Source organism: Rutidosis leptorrhynchoides, chromosome 4, assembly GCF_046630445.1.
Source record: "Rutidosis leptorrhynchoides isolate AG116_Rl617_1_P2 chromosome 4, CSIRO_AGI_Rlap_v1, whole genome shotgun sequence".
Lineage (NCBI taxonomy): Eukaryota > Viridiplantae > Streptophyta > Magnoliopsida > Asterales > Asteraceae > Rutidosis > Rutidosis leptorrhynchoides.
In genome coordinates this window covers 469,739,831-469,765,302 of record NC_092336.1, presented here as the reverse complement: position 1 = coordinate 469,765,302, position 25,472 = coordinate 469,739,831, and the positions used below count along the sequence as shown (strand labels likewise).

The window sequence follows — 25,472 nt, the reverse complement described above, 5'->3', positions numbered from 1 at the left end:
CTCTAAAAATATTGGGTTGTCTATCCATTTTGTGTTTTTATACTGTAAAATAGACAAGAGTTAGATTCATAAAAAAATACTTATTAATACAAGCAATTTTTACATATATCATAAAGCATAAGCACACTATATTACATATATTACACCACACGAATACAACTATCTTATTCCGACTCGCTCGTTTCTTCTTCTTTGGTTTTGGTTTGTTTTGCCAAGTTTCTAGTGATATATGATGTTCCCCTAATACGAGCCATCGTTTTCCACATTGGTTTAGAAAAACCTGGTGGTGTAGAGGTTCCCGGGTTATGTCACAACTTAAGAAATACGGGTGTTGACGATACATATAAAGTTCATCGGGTTTGGAATCAAATTTCTCTATTTTTATGCCCTTTCCCTTATTGTTTTCTTTTGCCTTATTAAATTGTTTTGGGGTAATTTCTATAACATCATCGGAATCCTTGTCGGGATCCGATTCATCGGAGAATTGGTAATCCTCCCAATACTTTGCTTCCTTGGCGGAAACACCATTGACCATAATTAACTTTGGTCGGTTGATTAAGGATTTTCTTCTACTTAACCGTTTTATTATTTCCCCCACTGGTTCTATTTCTTCTTCCGGTTCCGATTCTTCTTCCGGTTCCGATTCTTCTTTCGGTTCCGATTCTTCTTCCGGTTCCGACTCTTCTTCCGGTTCCTCTTCGGGAACTTGTGAATCAGGCCACGAATCATTCCAATTTACATTTGACTCTTCATTATTATTAGGCGAGTCAATGGGACTTGTTCTAGAGGTAGACATCTATCACATAATATCAAACGCGTTAAGAGATTAATATATCACATAATATTCACATGTTAAAAATATATAGTTTCCAACAAAATTTGTTAAGCAATCATTTTTCAAGTAAACACGGTCGAAGTCCAGACTCACTAATGCATCCTAACAAACTCGATAAGACACACTAATACAAAATTCTGGTTCTCTAAGACCAACGCTCAGATACCAACTGAAATGTCCCGTTCTTATTGATTAAAAACGTTCCATATTAATTGATTTCATTGCGAGGTTTTGACCTCTATATGAGACGTTTTTCAAAGCTGCATTCATTTTAAAACAAACCATAACCTTTATTTCATCAATAAAGGTTTAAAAAGCTTTACGTAGATTATCAAATAATGATAATCTAAAATATCCTGTTTACACACGACCATTACATAATGGTTTACAATACAAATATGTTACAACGAAATAAGTTTCTTGAATGCAGTTTTTACACAATATCATACAAGCATGGACTCCAAATCTTGTCTTTATTTAAGTATGCAACAGTGGAAGCTCTTAATATTCACCTGAGAATAAACATGCTTTAAACTTTAACAAAAATGTTGGTGAGTTATAGGTTTAACCTATATATATCAAATCGTAACAATAGACCACAAGATTTCATATTTCAATATACATCCCATACATAGAGATAAAAATCATTCATATGGTGGACACCTGGTAACCGACATTAACTAGATGCATATTTAAGAATATCCCCATCATTCCGGGACACCCTTCGGATATGATATAAATTTCGAAGTACTAAAGCATCCGGTACTTTGGATGGGGTTTGTTAGGCCCAATAGATCTATCTTTAGGATTCGCGTCAATTAGGGTGTCTGTTCCCTAATTCTTAGATTACCAGACTTAATAAAAAGGGGCATATTCGATTTCGATAATTCAACCATAGAATGTAGTTTCACGTACTTGTGTCTATTTTGTAAATCATTTATAAAACCTGCATGTATTCTCATCCCAAAAATATTAGATTTTAAAAGTGGGACTATAACTCACTTTCACAGTTTTTTTTACTTCGTCGGGAAGTAAGACTTGGCCACTGGTCGATTCATGAACCTATAAAAAATATGTACATATATATTAAAGTATGTTCAAAATATATTTACAACACTTTTAATACATTTTGATGTTTTAAGTTTATTAAGTCAGCTGTCTCGTTAGTAACCTACAACTAGTTGTCCACAGTTAGATGTACAGAAAATAAATCGATATATATTATCTTGAATCAATCCACGACCCATTGTATACATATATCAGTATTGATCACAACTCAAACTATATATATTTTGGAATCAACCTCAACCCTGTATAGCTAACTCCAACATTCACATATAGAGTGTCTATGGTTGTTCCGAAATATATATAGATGTGTCGACATGATAGGTTGAAACATTGTATACGTGTCTATGGTATCTCAAGATTACATAATATACAATACAAGTTGATTAAGTTATGGTTGGAATAGATTTGTTACCAATTTTCACGTAGCTAAAATGAGTAGTTTTTACCAATTTTGTTTTGCTCCCCATTTCTTCGTTTCTAATCCGTTTTGAATGATTTAAGTGGCCACGGTTTCATATTGAACTTGAATTTATGAAACTAAATAGAAAAGGTATATTTTATAGTCAGAAATACAAGTTACAAGTCATTTTTGAAAGAGGTAGTCATTTCCGTCGAAAGAACGACATCTTGATGACTGTTTTGAAAAACATACTTTCACTTTGAGTTTAACCATGATTTTTGGATATGGTTTCATGTTCATAAGAAAAATCATTTTCCCAGAAGTATAGCTTTTAAATCAAAGTTTTTCATAGTTTTTAATTATCCAAACCAAAACAGCCCCCGGTTGTAACTACGACGGCGTAAATCCGGTTTTATGGTGTTTATCGTGTTTCAGGGTTTTAAATCATTAAGTTAGCATATCATATAGATATAGATCATGTGTATAGTTGATTTTAAAAGTGTAGTTAGAAGGATTAACTTTATTTGCGAACAAGTTTAGAATTAACTAAACTATGTTCTAGTGATTACAAGTTTACCACTTCGAATATGATAGCTTTTTATGTATGAATCGAATGATGTTATGAACATCATTACTACCTTAAGTTCCTTGGATAAACCTACTGGAAAAGAGAAAAATGGATCTAGCTTCAACGGATCCTTGGATGGCTCGAAGTTCTTAAAGCAGAATCATGACACAGAAACAAGTTCAAGTAAGATCATTACTTGAAATAAGATTGTTATAGTTATAGAAATTGAACCAAAGTTTGAATATGATTATTACCTTGTATTAGAATGGTAACCTACTGTAAGAAATAAAGATTTCTTGAGGTTGGATGATCACCTTACAAGATTGAAAGTAAGCTAGCAAACTTAGAAGTATTCTTGATTTTATGTAACTAGAACTTGTAGAATTTATAAAGAACACTTAGAACTTGAAGATAGAACTTGAGAGAGATCAATTAGATGAAGAAAATTAAAGAATGAAAGTGTTTGTAGGTGTTTTTGGTCGTTGGTGTATGGATTAGATATAAAGGATATGTAATTTTGTTTTTATGTAAATAAGTCATGAATGATTACTCATATTTTTGTAATTTTATGAGATATTTCATGCTAGTTGCCAAATGATGGTTCCCACATATGTTAGGTGACTCACATGGGTTGCTAAGAGCTGATCATTGGAGTGTATATACCAATAGTACATACATCTAAATGCTGTGTATTGTACGAGTACGAATACGGGTGCATACGAGTAGAATTGTTGATGAAACTGAACGAGGATGTAATTGTAAGCATTTTTGTTAAGTAGAAGTATTTTGATAAGTGTCTTGAAGTCTTTCAAAAGTGTATGAATACATATTAAAACAATACATGTATATACATTTTAATTGAGTCGTTAAGTCATTGTTAGTCATTACATATAAGTGTTGTTTTGAAACCTTTAGGTTAACGATCTTGTTAAATGTTGTTAACCCAATGTTTATAATATCAAATGAGATTTTAAATTATTATATTATCATGATATTATGATGTACTAATATCTCTTAATATGATATATATACATTAAATGTCGTTACAACGATAATCGTTACATATATGTCTCGTTTCAAAATCATTAAGTTAGTAGTCTTGTTTTTACATATGTAGTTCATTATTAATATACTTAATGATATGTTTACTTATCAAAATATCATGTTAACTATATATATAACCATATATATGTCATCATATAGTTTTTACAAGTTTTAATGTTCGTGAATCACCGGTCAACTTGGGTGGTCAATTGTCTATATGAAACCTATTTCAATTAATCAAGTCTTAACAAGTTTGATTGCTTAACATGTTGGAAACACTTAATCATATAAATATCAATTTCATTTAATATATATATAAACATGGAAAAGTTCGGGTCACTACAAAATGCCCCTCTAAATTTTGACTCCCATCACCACCCTTACTTCCTTTTCAAGTCCAACTTGTTCCCTAAGTAATTCCTTATTAAACCCTAACTCTAGAATAATCCTATCATCCCTATAAATAGAGACCTAGGCTAACCCATTCTATGTACCAAATCACAACAACAATTCTCTCCCAAATCTCTCTCCATCTCTCTCTAATTTTCGACCAAAACCGAAAATTATCACCACCACCCCATCTAAAATCATCATCAATCTTCAAGGGTTTTCCAAGTGATCTTCAAGCATTCTTCATGTTCTTCAAGAATCTTCAAGGTGTTCTTCAAGTTTTTTCAAGGCTTTGATCTTCAATCTTCATCGTGTTCATCTTTTCTTTGTTAGTCATCTTCGAATCTTCAAAGGTATAACATAAACCCTAATCTATTTACATAAACTTTGATCTTTAATTCATGTTATAAACTTGTTTAATCATAAACGCATACATAAACACACCTAGATCTAAATATACATGAAAAAAAATATATGTATGTATGTATGTCGACTAGAAAAAAAAGGGGGAAAAGGAAAGTTTGATCTTTAAAACCTAGAAGATTAGATAAAGATTTGTTTGTGTTTAATTAAGGAAACAAAATAAACCTACATATATACATATACATCTCGACATATATATATATATATATATATATATATATATATATATATATATATATACACATGTAAAAAAAATATTTTATATATATATATATATACACGGTTACTTATATATAAAAAAATAAAAACTATATATATACACATATATGATACACATATATATATAAATACATAAAACCCTAAAACCCTAATACTACTTTAATTATTAAAACCCTAATCATTACCTAATCATTACTACATTAAATAAAACCCTAATTACCTAAACCCTAATTTACTAAACCCTAATTTATTAAAACCCTAGGACATTAATTAAACCCTAGTCATTTATTACAAACCCTAATCATTAAAATACTACTTTAATTAACTAACCCTAATTAATAAAACCCTAATACTACTTATACTATTAATTAACATATATACACAATTACTATTACTAACAATTATAACCTACTACTTATATTATAACACATAAAAAATTTTGGGATATGTATTAGAGATGTATAGATCTTCGAACTTTCTTGACGAATGGTTTCTACGAAACTCTAGGAGGAAGGGTTTGGATTTTCCGATTTAAAGGATCCTATAGCTCAAACCCCTAGACCTGAAATGGCCATTCGAAGGGAAAGGGGTGATTGGAAGCTTATCTAATACGGCAAGTATCCGAAAATGGAAACACTCTTAAAGTAGAAACTTTCTAGTTATAGAAACTTACTAAAATAAGAAACCTACTAAAAGTGGAAGCTTTCTAAAAATAGAAACTTACTAGGAAAGGAAACTTATTAAAAACGAACTATACTTAAAACACTATCATACCTAAACACTTACTTAAACATGGGCAAAAACACTTACTACTCTTAAATGTCAATAGGTTGACTTTCTGTCCGTTCATCCAACTTTCTATTCCAAGGAATTACTAGCTCATCTCTCTACTTACTAAGGTGAATTCATAGCCCCACTCTTTATTACTAGCAAACTTACTTACTTTTATTGGGGTGAGACACATGCTGTTATTTTACATTTTACAATTTAGACACAAGTACCAACTGTTAAAACTATGTTATACCCGGCTATGTCCGACTAAGTCCCTACAGTGATATTTTTAATTGATCTGAATGCATGCTTAATTATTGGGGGTAGGCCTATCGGGAGTAACATCCCCGATACATTTGACTAAGTCTTTGTATTACTTAATAATGAAATTAAACCGACAAGTATAAACTAAAACTTGTCTTTGGGGTAAACTTGAACGTTTACTCTAAATATCACGCACTGGCATAACTTTTTGATCTGTAAGATCAACTTTACAAACTAAATCTTGTAGTCTAAAATAATGGTCAAACTTATTTGTTAAACCTATGAACTTCACTCAACCTTTTTTTTTTTTGACACTTTAGCATGTTTTGTCTCAGGTGCTGTTTGATTCAAGCTTTCTTTCTTACTGCTTATGTGATGCTACTTGGACATAGGAACAAGAGATATCGCATTATTTACCTTTGCATTGAAACATTTACGTTATTATTATTTCCGACATTGTAACGACATTTCATTTTCAGCTGCGTACTCTTAATAAAGTATGATTTTATCATTTAGTATTGTTCTCGTATATTATAATATGTTGGTTTATTTGATATTAAGTCACATTCCACCCAGGCCCTAACTGGGGGTGTGATACACACCTTTTAAACTTGTTTACGGAAAAGCATGTCACCTTCCAGTAGAAATTGAGCATAAAGCATTCTGGGCTTTGAAGACATGTAATCTTGATTTACATGAAGCCGGACGTTTATGATTAAGTCAACTGAACGAATTAGAGGAATTAAGACATGATGCATATGAAAATTCGTTAATCTATAAGGAAAGAACGAAGAAATGACATGATAAAAGAATCGAAAGTTCAAAAGAATTTAAGGAAGGAGACAGAGTTCTTCTTTTCAATTCACGATTCAAGCTATTTCCTGAAAAGTTGAAATCAAGATGGTCTGGACCATTCATAGTCAAAAGAGTTTTCCCATACGGAACAATAGAGTTAATAAATTCAAATGGGATTGAATTTAAAGTTAATGGTCACAGAGTTAAACATTACATACATGATCCGATGGAAATCGACAATGAAGTTAATCATAATTTCACCACCCAAGAAAACCCTCAGAATGAAAACATAAATATGTTGTCAATGACATATGAAAAGCCAAAATTGGAAGACGAGGAGGCTTCAAATTGGAGTGATGAAGAAGAATTTCTATATAAACCTCCCATTCCAAGAAACGAAGAAAAATGTGAACAAGAAGTTCAAGTAGAAGTGATAGAACCAAGAAATGATCACCCGAAAAAGGTTAACAAACCAACTCTACTTACTAAAGTAGGAGACCCAGGTGAATTTATCATTTCTTGCTTGCTTAATGATGGTGCTATATATAATGGGCTCGCAGATTTAGGAGCGAGCGCTAATGTTATGCCTCTTTCCTTATACAAAAGATTAGGAGTGGGTAAATTAAGACCAACCAGAATAGGTGTTCAATTATTTGATCAAACCATTAAACACCCGGTTGGAATAGCCAAAAATTTAGTTGTTAAAGTGGGAAGTTTGACCTTCGCTACAAACTTCATAGTTATTAATATGGAGGAAGACCTTGATATTCCTCTAATTTTAGGTCGCCCATTTTTAGCAACCACCGAGGCATTCTTTGATGTAAGAGAAGGTAGAATGACACTTAGGGATGGTGATAAATCAGTCACCTTTGTGAATCAAAAGTTTCAATCTCCACCAATCAAAACTGTTGAACCAATAAAAATGCCTAAGTGTGGGGAAGATGAAGAAACACCTAATGATAACCCGATAACAAAGAACCCCGTTGTTGATACAAAATTAGATGGACCCATTTTTAACAGTTCAATGAAGAAACTTTATAAACGGATTCAAGATGCTAGGATTAAGGGGAACTTTAAGTTATGCAATCGATTAGTATCAAATTTATCGCCTAAAGAAAAGGCGATGTTAATTGAATTTGTGAATGTTATAGAGGAAATCAACAAATGGCTTGAAGCAAAAGTCAGAGATATGAAAGTTGTTGATGTTCCAATTGAAGTTAATAATGAAGTTAATCACAATTTCGATACCACAGCTAACTAAGTGTGGGGAGATTCAAATGTTTTAAAGGATAATATAATGCTGTCTAGAGTTAGATTTTCTATTTTCGTGTAGTTCTCGAGAATGGAATCCGAATGGTTTTTCCCTAGCAGACCTTAAAGAACTAGTCTTCTCCCTCCATTCTGAATTTTTATTTCTTTTAGGTTTTACGAGATGAAGAATTCCTTTGATCTGACCCATGGTCTACTACTACACGCTATGATTACTAAACGTAATAATAACACCTTCCCGAGTGAACTAGTATCATTCATAAGAGGCAAAATGGACGAAGTAAGGAAAGAACTCAGGAAAGATCATCATAAGATACATTTTGGTAAAGGAAAATTAAAATCCGCAACAAAAAGAAGAGCACGACACCTTGAAAGATGTCATAAATGCGGAAAATGGTCACACGAAGGTAAATGTTCGAACAATCAAACACATTCCAATACCGAGTTCGTTACTCTATGCAGAGAAGGACCGTTCATATGTTTAGAAGAAAAGTTACTGAAAAATCGAGGTTACACTTATGTAGCTATGGAAAACCAAATCGAACGACTCTCCTACGAGTCGACTAAAGCAGGTCTCTGAGAATTCTATCTCACAGGTAAGTATGTACAGTTTTTATTTGTTTTTATTAATTGCTTTTAACCTTTTGATAATAAATGCTGAATCGTTTACTATAAAGTATTAAATTAATATTCAATAAAATTAGGTATGCGAAACCTAAATTATTGATATCATACAAAAATTTATTACATCACTGCGAAATTTACCGTTTATTCATAAGGTATAAATATCTTTAATCAATCAATTCAAAATATTTCAAAAATTCATCAGGAGTAAAACTAGGTAAAATAGCCGAAATTACTTTACCCAAAAGAGGGACGTATATTTTTGTAAATATTTGATTGATTAAAGTGGGATAAAAGACCAAAAAGATTTTTATTTTATTTTTACCCTGTTTTTAAAACTAATATATAACTATATTATTTTTAAATATAAGTTTTTAAAATTAATGTATATAAATATTAATAATATTTATATGAAATGTTATTTTATGAATTTTAAATTTAAGTTTGGTGTGAATTTAAAAAAAAAATTACTCTATTTCATTAAGTTAAAAATTTGATTTTTAAAAATTCGTCGTGAGTTGAAGACTAGGTCGTTGAACCGAAATTGCTTTACCCAAGGGCGGGACGAGAAATTTTATTATCATTATTTTTAATTTTATTGATCTAAAGTATGCCAAAAACATTAAAAAAACCCAAAAATCTTTGCTTTTAAAACAACGCTTTTAAAAAATGACAAATTTTAAAATTTTGTCGAGGGAAGAACTAGGTGAACGTACCGATACGCCCTCAATCTAAAAGGAAAGCAAAATTTTAAATAAATTAATTAATTGTTTTACTAGTAAAAAGGTTTTTATAAAAAAAAAATGCCACACCCCATGCGATCGCATGGGATTTGCACTGGGTATCCATGCGATCGCATGGGCACCCTGGACTGGACAGAAACAAAAACCCAACGAGCTGTGCTCTCTGTCTCACTTTCACACACACATCCACGAAAACACACACACAAAACTCTCTAAAATCATCAATTTTTCATCAAAATACTTGAAATTTCGTGCTATAAAACACTCTAAACATGCCTTTTCTTGGAATTGGAAGGAAGAAGGTATCAAAATTCACTCCTAAACTCTTTAATTCGGATTATTAGTGTTCTTGAGCAAAATTTTACCTAATTTGATTTTGATAATTTCTAGCTTAATTACAGTTAAATTGTTAGTATATTATGCTTGTATAACCTAGATTGATGCTATTTGTCATGATTTAAAGCCTTAAACTTCAAAAATTTTAGAAATCTAGGGTTTGTGTTCTTGAGCAATTTGGGACTTTTTGATATAAACAGGTTATGACCGATTTTTATTATGAATTAGTGATAAATTAAGTAGTGTAACGTGTTTAGGTAGCTAAATGATCCAAACTTTGATCCTAAACATGATTTTTGAACATCAAAGTGGACTTTTTAAGTCTAAAATTCATGAACTTGATTATTTTGATATAAATGTCATTTGAAACTTGTTTAATTGTTAGTAATGGTTATTTTAACATGTTATTTAAGTTGAATGCTTATGAACTTTGTATACATTTCCATATATGCTTATTTGAAAAATTGTAGAATTGATAAAAATATGAAAATGAGTACAAGTTTAATATGGATTAAACATGTTATTGTAATTATTGTAATTTGTTATTTTGCTAACACTAATGCATATTTGGATGCACAAATTTTGTGTTTAATGTGTTTTGCAGAGAAATACAGATATGAATGGTGCATCATCGTCTAGACAACATGAACAAGAACATGAACAAGAACCTGATCAAGAACCACAACCGGAACCACAACCTGAACAACAACAACATTATGATCAACACGTGCCATACTATGAACCAGAACCACAATTTTTTATTGCCTACATAGTATTTCCCGTTCACCATGTAATAGAGCACTCGAGAATTCATGAAGAGGAGTTACATCCCAATCTTAAATTTGATCGAAGCTGGAGAGATTACCCGACGTACCAACGTAACAAATTTAAGCTTTGCACCAAAAATGTGGAAGTACTAAGGGTAATAGATTGGGAACCTTTGGAAAGGGTTAACCTAGCTAACCCAGTTAGGCTATTACTAATCCAAAGGTATGGAAACTCTTCTTTTTCTGATTGGGAACGTTTATTTACCACTCGTAGGCCTGTATATAAGGAGTGGTGTGTTGAGCTAATGAGTACTATAGCCTTAAATAAGGATGTAGATAGGTTAGACGATAAGACTTTTCTTAGATTTTTACTTGGAGCTAGGATGTACAGAATGTCTATGCTAGACATGGCTAGAGCTTTACAGATTTACACCCCCGCTGAATTATTATCACCTGATTGTACAGCTTTAATTTATCAAGGTGAGAGGGTAGATAGAGATTTTGACGCTAACGACATATGGAGGCGTATGTCAAATTTTAATGTATTTACACGGGGAGGAAGACACTCCTATTTAGATATTAATAAAGCAGAGCTTCCCATAATTCATAGATTTTTAGCAAACTCGATTACACAAAGAGGTAGAAACAAGGAGAAAGTGACCCTAAACGATTTATTCTACCTCAAGTGCATTCGAGACACTAGAGGCTTTGTTAATATCCCCTACTGTGTTGGGTTTTATTTGTCCAAAGTTGTGGAAGGAATACAGGACGGGGGAATAATAGGAGGAGGCATTTTTGTTACTCTCATTGGAGAGTATTTAGGTGTAGATAGGAAACACGGGGGTCCAATGATGGTGGTTGAGGAACAAACCGATACTATAGGTTTGCAGGTATATCAAGGTGCAAAGGTACTAAAACAGAGGCACAATATGCCAATACCATATCAGGGCAACCATCCATAGGTAGAGAGGGGTTCGGATGAGGAGATGGAGGAAGCATCTGACATTAGGGATGTCATTAGGGATAGTTATACTGATGTCTTCCAGCATGTAGATGAGGTGGAAATGAATAACCAGGCTAGGCATCATCAGTATAAGCAGTGGAGAGTCGCGGATGAGTATGAGCGCTCCAGGCGACGCCAACATGATAGCTGGCAAGTTCATCAGCACCAAATCATGAGCCAGTTATCATATCAGGTACGACATAACTATATCCCGACTCGACCTGCTTACTATCCACCACATCAGCCCGACATGCGACTACCCTATGACCTGTACGACCCCAATCAAGCCTACCAGGACACCTATCACCAACTATGGAACCCGAGCGATGATATGAATTGGAATCCCTATCCAAATCAATAGTATTCCATTGGTGATTTCTTATCTTTTATTATTTTTATCTATTTTAAACATTTAACATTTTGATACTTTTATGTAATGTTTAACATTTTTATTATTTTGTACTAATATTTCATTTTTGTAAATTGAAAGTGGGATATTAAGTCCCATTTCAAATTACCATGCATCTTTATATTTGTATTGTATGTATTTTATTTCATGTACACAACAGGGTAAAACAACGCATTTTCAAAGATTGGCATTAAGTTCAGCAAAAGCAACTAATTTTGACGACAAGATGCAAATTAAATGTGATATAACAACTGCAGGAATGAACAAATGATGTGCAACATTTATCATTCAAACAAACAACAATATGTTTGGAAACTTTGGTAAAATTTAATTATTTTTCTACGCTAATCACCCTCAATAATTTAAATTGTTACTGATTTCTTGCAAATGAGGGCATTGCAAGATCTTAAGTGTGGAAAGAGATTAAATTCTTTCGGTTTTAAAAATTTGACTTATACACTTGGTTAAATAACCACCGTTAAACTTTACTAGTAACGCAGTAGTTGTATTAGAATCTAGTGCTCTCTGATAATAAAGTATAGCCCTAGTCTTATATACTGACTACCCACTTCTAGTAAAAATTTTAAAAAATTTCAAATAAATGAATTCAAAATCTCGTTTATACATATAAGGACATAAATTGAGAAACAACCCAAAACGCTTGAATTCATTTAAAATGGAATAGAAGAGAATAAAAAGGCAAAGAAAGAAAAATAAAAGCCAAGTGTGGGAAAATTTTACCAAGTTATATAGAACATATATCACATATTTTTGTACAAATAATTAAAGATACTTTTGTTTTGGACAATATTAATCAGTTTTACCCAATTTATTGTAATATAAATGGAATTTAAAAGGAAGTAAAGTCTTCCGAGAAAAAGACACGCGCTTCTTGATTTAGGTCAGGAAGTTGTCGTCCAGACCAGTTATAGAGTCTACGAAAAACCTTGAAATGTTTTCTCGAAAATCAGCTGGAAATCCACAGACCTCAGCATCAAACAGGGTCGCCAAGTGGTCAGACTTATCCTAACCATGAGAGGATCTGTCTCGTACAATGGGGGGCACCGTGTAAATTAGCTTATAAGACTAATGAATCAGATCCCCAGAAAGGATAATCTCCTTAAAGATCAAAAATCAGCTTTTAAGCCTGATATTACTCAATCCTTGAGATTGACCTTAAAGATTGAGAATTCAAACTCATGGAATTTGATGATATCTAAACTCGAGCTTGAACAAGAAAATATTTTGATCAAATTACAAACCAATTTGTTTTCTGAAAACCCATTTTCAATGCGTTCATTACCATTGAACGTAAAATCCTAGGAATTCACCTAGAATTCATTAGGTCACCTGAACCAAATCGGGTGTCAACAGTAAGAACGGTGGTTGCATAGCATGGTCAAAGACAGGACCTTGTGCCAGACCGAAAAACTATAGGGTGATCTTTACTATTGCTCCTACAAAGGATAGTAATTGTATCCGACACGATGTAGACCATAAACAAAAGCATGTCATTAGACATTGCCTTAACAGTTGCTTGTTCAACGCTTTCCTTTACAACTGGACGGTAGTTTACCGAAAGGTAATATATGGAGCAAGTATACTGGACGTGTTGCTTTCCCAATACAAGGTTAGCAAGTGGGTGACACAAAACCATAAGTTTTGAGCTAAAATTTTCAAATCTGAAATCCACAAAACCCACAAAAACATTTTGCAAACACCTGTGAAGGGTTATTCCGGAAAACTTATCTAAGGTAAAAGCTAGATTGAATTTTCAAAATATTAAATGTTTTCATAAAGATCCAATTTCCTAAAGGATCTAAATTTTCATAGTCATGTAGGACTGTAAACCACAATGTTACTATCATTGTTCATACCGCCGTATCAAAATCGCTGATGTACAAATTGTCAATCATCATTTATAATTATAGGTGAATGATATGATCGAAACAGACGGTTTTGTTTATGCGGTGTTGTTAGGCCGCAAGGCGTCAGAATCAGCTATCGGGAGGTGAGAGCAATAGTTTTAAATTTATATTTAGCGGGGCCTAAATCGTACTACTCCTTATTAGCGGGGCCTAGGGTCGAATTTTTAAGATATCAGTAGAATCAAACCTATAACCTATAACCAAAGCTTAAGATAATTTTAAAGTGAAGGAGTAGTGGTATATTACCTAATTTTGGGTTTTCTAGTTTATAAGATAAAATAAAGTAAATGCGATAAAATTTGTAATTCATATAAAGTTAAAGAAAGTGCATACTATGATTTCATTAGTTACTTTACCGAGATTATGGAATGTTGGCTCATGAATAGGTAGTTACCTTGTATTCACTACGCTGGTCCTAATGCTCTTGTCATAAGACATGTCATTGGGTAATGCGTTAGGCTTAAAGTTTCTAAATAGAAAACAACATCCCTTACCCCCAATTGCCCGTGTAGTCTGACTACAGGCATACACGTTCAAGCAGCTCATCCAGTTGAGCGAATCGGTTGGGTGACGTATTAACATTCCACAAAGGTCTAAACTTTCTTAAGCACAATGAAATACAAGGTATGACATATCCGAGAGACGTGATGTGTTTCGATGCTTTCGTTAATAATTGGGTTTAAAAAGATAGTTAAGCCCTTGAAAAGAGTTCAACCTTTAAAGAACACCATGGCCAAGTCAGTTTGACTTCCATGAACACGTTCGGGTATCCTAACAGTCCAATCCTTTATGTGTTTAAACAAGCAGTTCCTTAATTAACTAAGAATCCCTCAAGCGGGGTGCAATACTTGAGACCGCATTATGGTGAAGTGTACTAATCAGCACTGACCGGGTTCCATGGCCTTACTTAGCAGAGGTACAGCTTACAACAACTGTTGTGCTTCAGCGTGCACGTACGAAGTTTATATGCTTCGTGACTACACTAGCATGGTCTAGGACCGACAATGTACTATGGGCCTAGTTAGATGTTTCACTATGAAAGAGTCCTCAGTCGGAATCCAAGGCTCGGTGGACTTACTACAACCGATGTTCTTCAGTCAAACTTGCATTGTATCCGATAGACTTCTCTTACCAAGGGGTGACACAGATAGTATACTCTGAATCAGGGTTCGCGAATTCCCAATAACAGAGCCGATAACTACGTTCTATTAGTTGGAAAAGCGATTGAGTTTAAAGCATAATCAGAAAGCATCTTAACAACATACACAAACCATAATATTATTTTGGCATTATAACTGACTACATCATAGCATACACTAAAGATAACTACTCGCTAATCATGGTAACAATATCATAAATCATAATAATGAAAGACATTATATAAAGACAAAGGATAGAAGTACCAGAAGATTAAACGAGTTTCGAATACAAAAGTGACAACTTCAAACTCCAGACTGCTCTTAATACAATCCTCGGCGTTCTTCTTCGGGTTCTAGGTTTCCCGCACGGAGTCGAAGACCTTGAAAGTATGAATAATATTGTAGAAAGATAGAGATAGAGAAGTGATTTGAAGTGTGTGTAAAAATGGATGACAAATGGCCCTTAAATAGAAAACGGTTTTGCTTTCATACGGCTGGCAGGCCGTATGGCAAGCCGTATGGCCTGCCCGTATGACCTGGCAGCCCGTTTGACCTGGGCGTATGCATGGCATGCCGTATCCATTGTGGCAAGCCGTATGGCAGCCCAGAGGGCGAGCCGTATGGCAGCCCTGGTTTGTTGTTTTTGCTGGATCGCAACTTGGTTTCCGGGGTCGTAACTTGTCTTTCACCATTTTTGCTCTAGAATCTTCGTTTAAGCTCTGATTCTCTTGAGTATTTTCACACCGTCTTCGTAATCACTTGATCTTCACTTTTAACCGACAAATCGAGTATTTTGGCGATAAAGCTTGGAACTTTATTGTTTTTGGGCCTCAATACCGGGGTGAAAATGTGACTTTTTAGCTGATATCAAATATCCTACACTTAGACTTTGCTTGTCCTCAAGCAAACTTCTCATTTTTACTTCAAGAAATCTTTTCAGAGTTTCCTTTCTATTGGCCTAAATGGTTTCCTTTTTATTATAAGAGCGAAAAATAAGGTAAGTTATCTATGTTAGGATTGAAATTATCTCTGCAAGCATGCGAGGAGGTTACATGACTTAGGTTAGCTTTCACGGGTCACTCAAATCACACAAGTGTTTAGGGTTCCCTATAGATCTAAGAATTGAATTCACTCATAGCCAGTCATGTTGCACCCATTGTCATAGGCTTGATAAAGACTCAAATCCTTGATACTAATGTGAAAACGGTAATATTCATAGATTTTAGGTCATTTATCAATTTTTAAGGATGAAAAGGAATTTTGGACTGGTGGTGAAGTTGTTTTAAGGGGTGAGAAAGGGTAATATAGTCTTCTTAATGACACTTATTCCGAATTTCAAAAATGAAAGATACAGTAGAAACTCGATAAATTAATACTCGATTATTTAATAAACTCTCTAAGGTAATATTTTTTATCGGTTCCGACTCGGGGATAGGGTGCTAAATTAATAATTCGCTAAAATTATAAGATAATACAATTTTGATAATTTCTTTAGACCCCATATAAAATATAAATTAATAATTCCTTATACAGTATATAGCATATTACATGAATGATTTATGAAGGTTTCTTGAAAAATGACTCAATTGTATTTTGTTTTTTTATTGAAATCAATTTCCCCTTGAATCTCATCTCTAATTTTCCTTAGCATGGTAAGAACTTCTGGTGTTGTTTTCTCATACCTCAACAAGAAATTATTCAATGTGATTGCCGCTTTAATAGCTTCGTTTTGTGAAGGGGGCTCCATTGTAGAACTTTCATCATCTTCTTCATCGATATCATCTTTATTAATTCCAATAACGCTTTAAATAATTTCTTCATCAGTCAACAACTGTGCAGCTATATTTTCTTCTGGGTGAGTCAGAACATCTTCGACATCCATTGCATTGCGATAACCCAACTCTTTGATCAAATTCTGAAGTTCTTGAGTACTTTCACCACCTTCATCTGAGTTCTCAAAAGTCATGTTATCTGTTGATCGAAGTTTACAATGACAAAAGCAGTTCGCAATTGTATTTGCACGAACATCCATAGTCTATGCTGAAATTCAAGATTCATTGCATCTAATACATTTATTTTTGCTGGATTTGGAACCCCTAATTCATAACCCTCCAAAAGGCTTCTATAAAATCGACGACGATAATGCATATTAAAAGCTCGTATGATCCCCGCGTTAGAAGGTTGAATTTTTGAAGTTGTGTTTGGTGGAAAGAAAAATAATTCAACATTTCGTAATCCTTCAATAATTTTTGGGTGAGCAGGGCAATTATCCACAATCAAGAGAATTTTTCTTCCAACCATTTTTTTATCAAGTTGGCGAACATATTCTTCAAATAACACACCAGTCATCCAAGCTCGTTTGTTAGCACGATAGTCACAGTTTAGACTGTTCAAGTTTACATTCTTGAAGCACCTTGGTTTAGCATATTTCCCAATAATCCATAAAGGAAGTTTTTCCGAACCGTCCTCATTACAACAAATAGCAACAGTTAGTCTTTCCTTGTCTTGTTTTTTCCCTTCAAGTTGCATTGTTGCAAGGGAATGATCCGATTAAAGTCTAAAAAAACAAACCTGTTTAAGATCAAAACATGTAAATAATTACATCACTAAAGTACAAAATATAAAATAAAATAATTAAAAATAAACCTGTTTCATCCATATTAAAGATGTCTTTCATTTCAAACTGATCAACTTTGTCTCTTATAGATTTTAATTTGTCCTCCATGCCCTCCATTTCAACAGATCCACTCTCTCCAAAATGCCGAAAAGTTTTAATTCCATATCTTGCTTTGAACTTTCCAAGCCAACCAATAGAAAAAGTAAAGTCTGGAGTATCCACGATACATATCTTTCATGAACTTTTTCACCTTCTCGATGATTAGTTCACCTGTCATATTCACATGTTCTTGATATTGAAAAATCCATTCATAGAGAGATTTTTCTAGGTCGGGAAATTTTGCCGTTTTGTGTCGCTTAACATCGCCTCTTTCGGGAGCAAGTGAGAGATACTCTAAAGACCGCTTAACTGTATTTGATATTGTCGCTTGACTCACCTACAAACTATAGTTACTATGAACCCATTCTTGCAATTGATTTTGAGTGAGACTTGGATTATCCTTGTTGTGCTTGCATAATGCTCTTCAAATCTCGTCTGTCATTGTTGTTTTTTTCACACCTTTAAGATGGGAATCCACGTTGTGTGTATGATTTGTTTGTATAAACCTATTTTGATCTTGTATTTATATAGAAAATATTTTTAATGTCCATAAAGTGATACATTGAACACAAGAAGCATAATAAGGTGGGAGATTGAAGGTTTCTTTCAAATTGGGCCGTTCATTTGATATACACGCTGATATCGCTCCCTTTATATATGTTTATTTCGCGATATCTACCTCACTTTGCTCGGTTTATGACTATCTTGGAACCTATCTTGTGTGCTAAGGAAATGGAAAGTGCATAATCAGCATCAAAAGCGCCGCTCCTCATTCAAGAGCGCCGCTCCTGTGAGCCAAAAGCGTTGCACCAACTGCAAAAGCGACGTTCTTATGCACATTTCAGCTCCATTTTTCTCCAGTGAGCAAAAGCGCTGTTCCTACAGTGAAAAGCGTCGCTCCTATTCAGCCAAAAGCGTCGCTCCTCAACAAAAGTGTCGTCCCTGTTTAGAGCTAAAAGCGGCGTTCCTGGTCAAAAGCGCCGCTCCTAATTAAAGCCAAAAGCGTCGCTCCTGACCAAAAGCGGCGTTCCTGTCGCTGTTTCAGCCCAGATTTTAAGCACTATAAAAGGAACGAGATTAGGTCATTTTTGATATACATCTTAGAGAGCAGCTACTTAGGGTCCGAATTTCACATACAAACCCTAATTTCATCATCCATTGGTGTTCAAGGGTGGATTCAAGGAAGTTAGCTCAAGATCCATCATTGTTTAGCTTAGATCTTCATCTTCTTTACATTTTGGGTTGTAATCTCACTTTACATTACATACTTTCCATTGATTACTTGTAATAGCTTGAAGATGATGATGATTTAAATTTCTATGTGATAATGCTAAAAACGAACATATATTTCATAGCATTATCCTTCAAGAAAGACAAGCTTTTAGTTGCAATTGTTCTATTTACAAGTGATATTCGTTTAAATAATAAAAGGTGAAGACAAAAGATAAATTCGACGATTTGAAGACGCAAACGACCAAAAAGCTAAAAAGTACAAAGTACAATCCAAGTGGTTCAAATTATTACTGAGAAACGTCTAAAAGTTATAAGAGTACGAGCCGCGAAACGCAAAGTACAAGATATTAAATAGTACGAAAGGACGTTCGAAAATCCGGAACTGGGACATGAACCAACTGTCAACGCGCGACTCAACGGGCCTAAAATTACAAGTCAACTATGCACATGAATATAATATATATATATATATATAATTATATATAATTATATATATTATATTATATAATTAAATAAAACGTCGGCAAACTAGAAAACAAATCATTGTGAGCTGGCCAAGGTAGCCATGTGATCGCATGGCCAGCAAGACCAAAATCCATGCGATCGCATGGGATGAAAAGCAAGGTCAGGTGCTATAAATAGCCAGCGAATTCGACGTTTTATTTACACCTTATTCAATAAACTCTCTGCACTCTCTCAAATATATTTATATTTATTTTATAATTATAATTTTAATATTAAGTTAATAATAATAAGGTTATAGTAGCGAATGTTTTAAATTTGTAAGTCGAATTTCTGTCCGTGTAACACTACGCGATTAATACTCATTGTAAGTTATGTTCAACCTTTTTAAATTAATGTGTCGTAGCTAAGTTATTATTATGTTTATTTAAGCCGAAGTAATTATGATGTTGGACTAAATATTAAGACGGGGTTATTGGGCTTTGGACCATAATTGGGGTTTGGACAAAAGACCGACACTTGTGGAAATTAGACTATGGGCTATTAATGGGCTTTATATTAATTAAATGATATCTCGTTAATTTAATATAGAGATTTACATACGCTTGACTGGGTACGGTGGGCGGGATATCTATATATACTAATAATTATTCATTTGACCGGACACGGGGATGAATTAATAGTCACTTGACTCATTAAAACAGGGGTGGATTACATTCAAGGGTAATTGGTGTAATTTTTAACAAAGTATTAAAACCTTGGATTACACGCAGTCGATAACCTGGTGTATTCATTAAACAAAGTATTAAGACCTTGTTACAGTTTAAGTTCCCAATTAGTTGGAATATTTGACTTCGGGTATAAGGTTAATTTGGCGAAGACTCTCTCACTTTATAATTATGACCGATGGACTATTATGGACAAAACCAGATGGACATATCGAATAATCCAGGACAAAGGATAATTAACCCATGGTAATAAATTTAAATCAACACGTCAAACATCACGATTACGGAAGTTTAAATAAGCATAATTCCTTTAATTTATATCCAATCGTACTTTTATTTACCGTCATTTTATTTATCGTCATTTTATTTATCGTTCTTTAAATTATTGCACTTTTATTTATCGTCATTTACTTTACGCTTTAAATTAAGTTATATTTATATTTAATATTTTACATTAGGTTTTAATTGTGACTTAAGACATAAAATCGACAAACCGGTCATTAAACGGTAAAAACCCCCTTTTATAATAATAATAATACTACTTATATTTATATATTTATACAAATATAGTTTAAAATATATTTAGCGTTAAACCTAGCTAGCTCCCTGTGGAACAAACCGGACTTACTAAATACTACACTACTCTACGATTAGGTACACTGCCTATAAGTGTTGTAGCAAGGTTTAGGTATATCCATTCAATAAATAAATAAATAACTTGTGTAAAATTGTAGCGTATTTAATAGTATTTCGTAGTAAAATGTAATCTATTTCGTACTACACCTCGCACACATCACTGCTTATTATTAGTTTAATTTTAGCTATGATTGGCTAAATCTCTTGTGTTTGCTTATCTATGAATCTCTAATGCTAGTGTTTGCCCCAAATCAATTGACTATTGTTGTTTGAATGAATTACATGATCATGTGTTGTTGAGTTAGCTAAAGATCCATTGCTATGAGTTTGTTTTAGGCTTGACTTTGATTACATATATTGTGTAGCTCTCTTAGTGATTTGAGAAGTGAATCAATGTGTGCTTCAACACCTTCGGTGATCTAGACAACTAGCTTAGAATTGCAAGTGATTGTGTTCTTGATCTAGGTTGGTTTTCAATAGGCCTCTAGTCAACATAGTAATGCCGATTATCTTAAGTGATTTCGATAGTTGGGGGTTTTAAGTGATTTCAACCCAAGCTCAATCTCAATGACCAAATCATGCTTAACTCGATCTTAGGATACAAAGCTTATGTGAATTCGTGAAGTATCATTTGATTTGAGGTTTAGTAGTGATGCTAAACATTTAATAGTTCAACAACTAATGAGATAGCATAAATAGTCAAAACGGGATAAGCCAAGCATAGAGAGGATTAGATAAGTGAACGCGTCTTAGATAATTTGTTTCTAAGTCTTAATACTTCACTACTTGTTTCTTGCTACTAGCTTAATTGTTAAATTTAGGTTTGTTTAATTGCGTAAGTTTTAGTTGTTAGTTGATATCAAACGACCCCCCCCCCAATCAAACAAACCCTAGGACAATTGATAGTTTCAAATATCCAACTTACACCGCTTCCCTTGGGATGAACTTGATAAGAATACTTACATTAAAGTGCTATAATAATCGGGTTCTAAGTGCTCGTTAGTTGTGTGTGCTTGATTGTAGTGTTTGAATCAAATATAAATTTAGAGGGTAAAAGATGTATATCGCACGAACGCATCACATTTTCTTGGCGCCGCTGTCGGGGAAACGGTTAGCCTAGTTGGTCATTTGTTTTAAACTTTTAATTGTTTGATCCTTTCGTACGGGTTTACCCTTACGAAAGTTACTTTTCGCATTTTATATATTATTATTTTTATTTGGAAAAACTGGTTGTGTTTGTGTTGTGATTGAAGGATAGGTGCCGTTGGTGTATGAAAACAAGGTCTCACAAGGATCAAGAGTTCACACATCCATTCTCCGATCCGGAAAGACACGTGCACGGGGTTTATTATCGTAGAGAAGTAAGGGTATTAAGAAAGAATTTCGAAGCTTTGCCATTTTGTTTAGAAGAGATGGATCTAAACGGTAATCCGATTCACGATGAAGAGGGCAATCCTAATGGTCTTCCGTTTAATCAATAATTATTGAATGATCCAAACGACACACCAATGTGGAACGCTATATTGGTTGCACCAACAATGATAGCACCGACTATTACAATACCACCAATTAAAGCAGATAATTGGAAGATCGAGGGTAACTTTTTCACGTTGATCAAGGATACATACTTTCATGGGTTGATAGATGAGAATCCGTTCGAACATATTCAACACTTTAATGATCTTTGTGATATTTACAAAACCAAAAACGTCACCGATGATGCTTTTAAGTTAAGGGCATTCCCCTTTACACTTCAAGGAGACACAAAAGCTTGGATGCGAAGTTTACCATCCGATTCCATAAGGTCTTTTCAAGAATTAACAAACGAGTTTATCTATCATTTCTTTCCACCATCAAAAGTAGAGTGACTTAGAATGGAGATTAATGGGTTCACACAACGGGGTGATGAGAGTTTGTATGATGCGTCGGTACGATTCAAGAAGCTACTACGAGCTTGCCCACCGCACCGTTTAACGAAGAAGGAGTATATCAACACATTCTATCGGGGTTGTAATACTTTTACTAAGCAATATATTGATTCTTCATCCGGTGGGGTATTTATGTACAAATCACCAAATGCGGCTGAAATTATGTTAGAAGACATCTCGGTCAACACGTATGAATGGGCACCTTCACCGCGAGATTTGACAAGGAAAAGTGTAGCACAAGTCGAGAGTGATAATGGGCAAGTGACGCTTGCAAGCTTGAACAATCAATTTCAAACATTTGGGAAAGAATTGAAGAAGATTCAACAAACGGTAGTTGCAATGCAAGTAGGTTGTCAACGATGCAAGGGTCCACATCTCACGAAGAATTGTCCTTAAAGTACTCAATGGAATCATGTTGATCTAGATGATATTCCCATGAATTCGAATGCTCATGTGAACTACGTGAGTAATCAAAACTACCAAAGGGGGGGGGGGGGGGGGACATCTAACCAAAGCTACTACAATCCTAATCAAAAACAAGTATCATTCAACAACCAAACCAATACACCACCCGGATTCACAAACCAAAATCGAAATCAAGGTTATAAAAACAACTACAACCAAAACCGAAACAACAATTTCCAATACCAAAACTAACAACCTTACAACAACCAACCTTACAACAACCAAAGCAATTCAAATTATCAAAACAACCAAGGTTATAGTCAATCATAAAATAACCAAGGTTACAATCAACAACCTCAACAAAACATTCAACAATCCCAACCTTCGAAGAGCTTAGAAGAAATCATGCAAAACTACATAAACAAGGTATAATAAACCGAAGCTTTTCTAATGAAAGAGAATGAGCTCCTGAAGCAACTACTCCGAAACCAACAAGCATCATTTCAAAACCTTGAGAGCACCGTTGGAAGAATTTCAAATCAAGTTGCCAAAAGACCACAAGGAACTTTACCTTTAAACACTCAAGTTAACCCGAATAATTACAACAACAACCGAAACAACCAACACAACCAACAAAATCACCAAAATAACACAAGAATTATTCCTATCGAGAGCAACACTACCAATCCAACCCAAAATCAAGCGAGTTCATCAAATCCTACCAATACTTATGCTCAAGTGAACTCAATTGATTCAACCGAAGAGGATCAATCCGAATATCCTCAACCTTTCAAGTTCGACATTGAAAGAGACAAGTTTGATTTTGATGAAGTGTTAGAAATTGATACTATCGATTATGGGGTATTCAAGTTTTCAGAGGATTCAGACGATGCAACATTCATTCCCTACCAAGTTAAAAGTGTAATGTCCATGGAGGCTACCGAGTCGACATGCAACGAGTTAAAGGGTGATTTTGAGCAAATTCAATTGGGAAAGGTTGATAAAGAGCAAAAGGTCGAAACTTTATTGAATGCAAAGGAGCAAAAGAACGAGGTCGAGGTTCTTGCTACATCAACTAAATAGAAAAATGAGACACCGGTCTCACATCCTCAAACATTACCTCCTTCACATCTAAAGGATGTGGATTGTAAGTCAACTTCAACCGACAATGAAAATATTTATGTTAAACTCCCTTTGGCCTTTAGATGTGGATTGTAAGTCAACTTCAACCGACAATGAAAATATTTATGTTAAACTCCCTTTGGCGGAGGTGCTCGAGAATATGCCCAACTATGGGAAATTTTTGAAGACACTCATGTCCAAAAAGGGAGATGTTGAGCAAGCATCCACCGCTTTCTTGAAAAAGGAGTGTGATGGAATTTTAAAAAATATAACCTACCATCAAAAATGGGTGATCCCGGACCTTTCCTTATCCCATGAAATGTAAACGGTTCGCAGATGCTCACATCTTTAGCTAATTCGGGAGCAAGTATCAACTTCATGCCCTACTCCGTTTACAAAAGGCTAGGCCTAGGTGACCTTTCACCCACTACAATGGGAGTTAAATTAATTGATCAATCAATTAACTCTAGTGTGGGGATCATCGAAGACTTAATTGTTAAGGTGTGGGACATGGAATTTCCCATTGACTTTGTTATTGTTGATATAAAGGAAGACCTGGTTGTGCCCCTTGTTTTGGGAAGATCATTCTTGGCAACCGCAGGTTCTTTCTTTGACTTTAGAACCAGGAAATGACTCTTCGGGATAAAGGGAAATGCATGAGCATAAAAATCAAACGTGTTAAAACACCATCAATGCCATTGATCACACCACAAGTTTTTGCTAGTGTGCAATGCATCACAAGCACAAGGCAAGTTGGTTCACCAACTAAAGGTAGTGGGGGATTAACCAAGGGAATTCAAGGTAAAGCCAAAAATCAAAACGGCGTTGTTCACAAGTCTATGCAAAAGTTATTTGGGCGGGTGCATCGGGCTTCATCCAAAAAGGATGAACACTTGAGAAAACGCCTAGTGTCAAATTTGTCAAAACATGAGAAAGTCAAACTTAAATAATTAATCAATGAAACTGAGGTAATGAATGATTGGTTAATGTCAATGTTAAGTGGTGGCGGTAATGAAAATGTTTCCCTTAGCTCAAAGGGAAGGGAAGTTTACCACCCCGGATTAGTTGAAATCTCAAGGGATGGGAGTCGGGTGATAGACTCGTTAAAAACTTTCAACAATTGTGTATATAATTTCTTTAAATTGCATTTCGTTTAGAATTGTATGATATTCCTTTTCTTAGTTGCATTTTTACGTTTTTGCATTGCATGCATATGGGTAAAACCGTAAAACGTTAAAAATAGTTTG

General features: G+C 34.1%; 1 protein-coding gene, 1 non-coding gene and 1 pseudogene across 2 annotated transcripts; 1 reads left to right on the top strand and 2 right to left on the bottom strand.

Annotated features, from left to right (window-relative positions):
* Positions 1 to 16,552: 16,552 nt before the first annotated feature.
* On the bottom strand, positions 16,553 to 18,551 carry LOC139842278 (CENP-B homolog protein 2-like; annotated as a pseudogene).
* Positions 18,552 to 22,635: 4,084 nt separating this feature from the next.
* LOC139845961 (small nucleolar RNA R71) lies at positions 22,636 to 22,742 on the bottom strand. The gene has a single exon (XR_011758711.1). It is a non-coding gene; the product is annotated as a small nucleolar RNA R71 (small nucleolar RNA).
* Positions 22,743 to 24,271: 1,529 nt separating this feature from the next.
* LOC139842277 (uncharacterized) lies at positions 24,272 to 24,858 on the top strand. Its single transcript, XM_071832438.1, has 2 exons — positions 24,272 to 24,514; positions 24,562 to 24,858. Exons 1-2 carry the CDS (start codon positions 24,272 to 24,274, stop codon positions 24,856 to 24,858), a joined length of 540 nt encoding a protein of 179 aa, XP_071688539.1.
* The last annotated feature ends 614 nt before the right edge of the window (positions 24,859 to 25,472 follow it).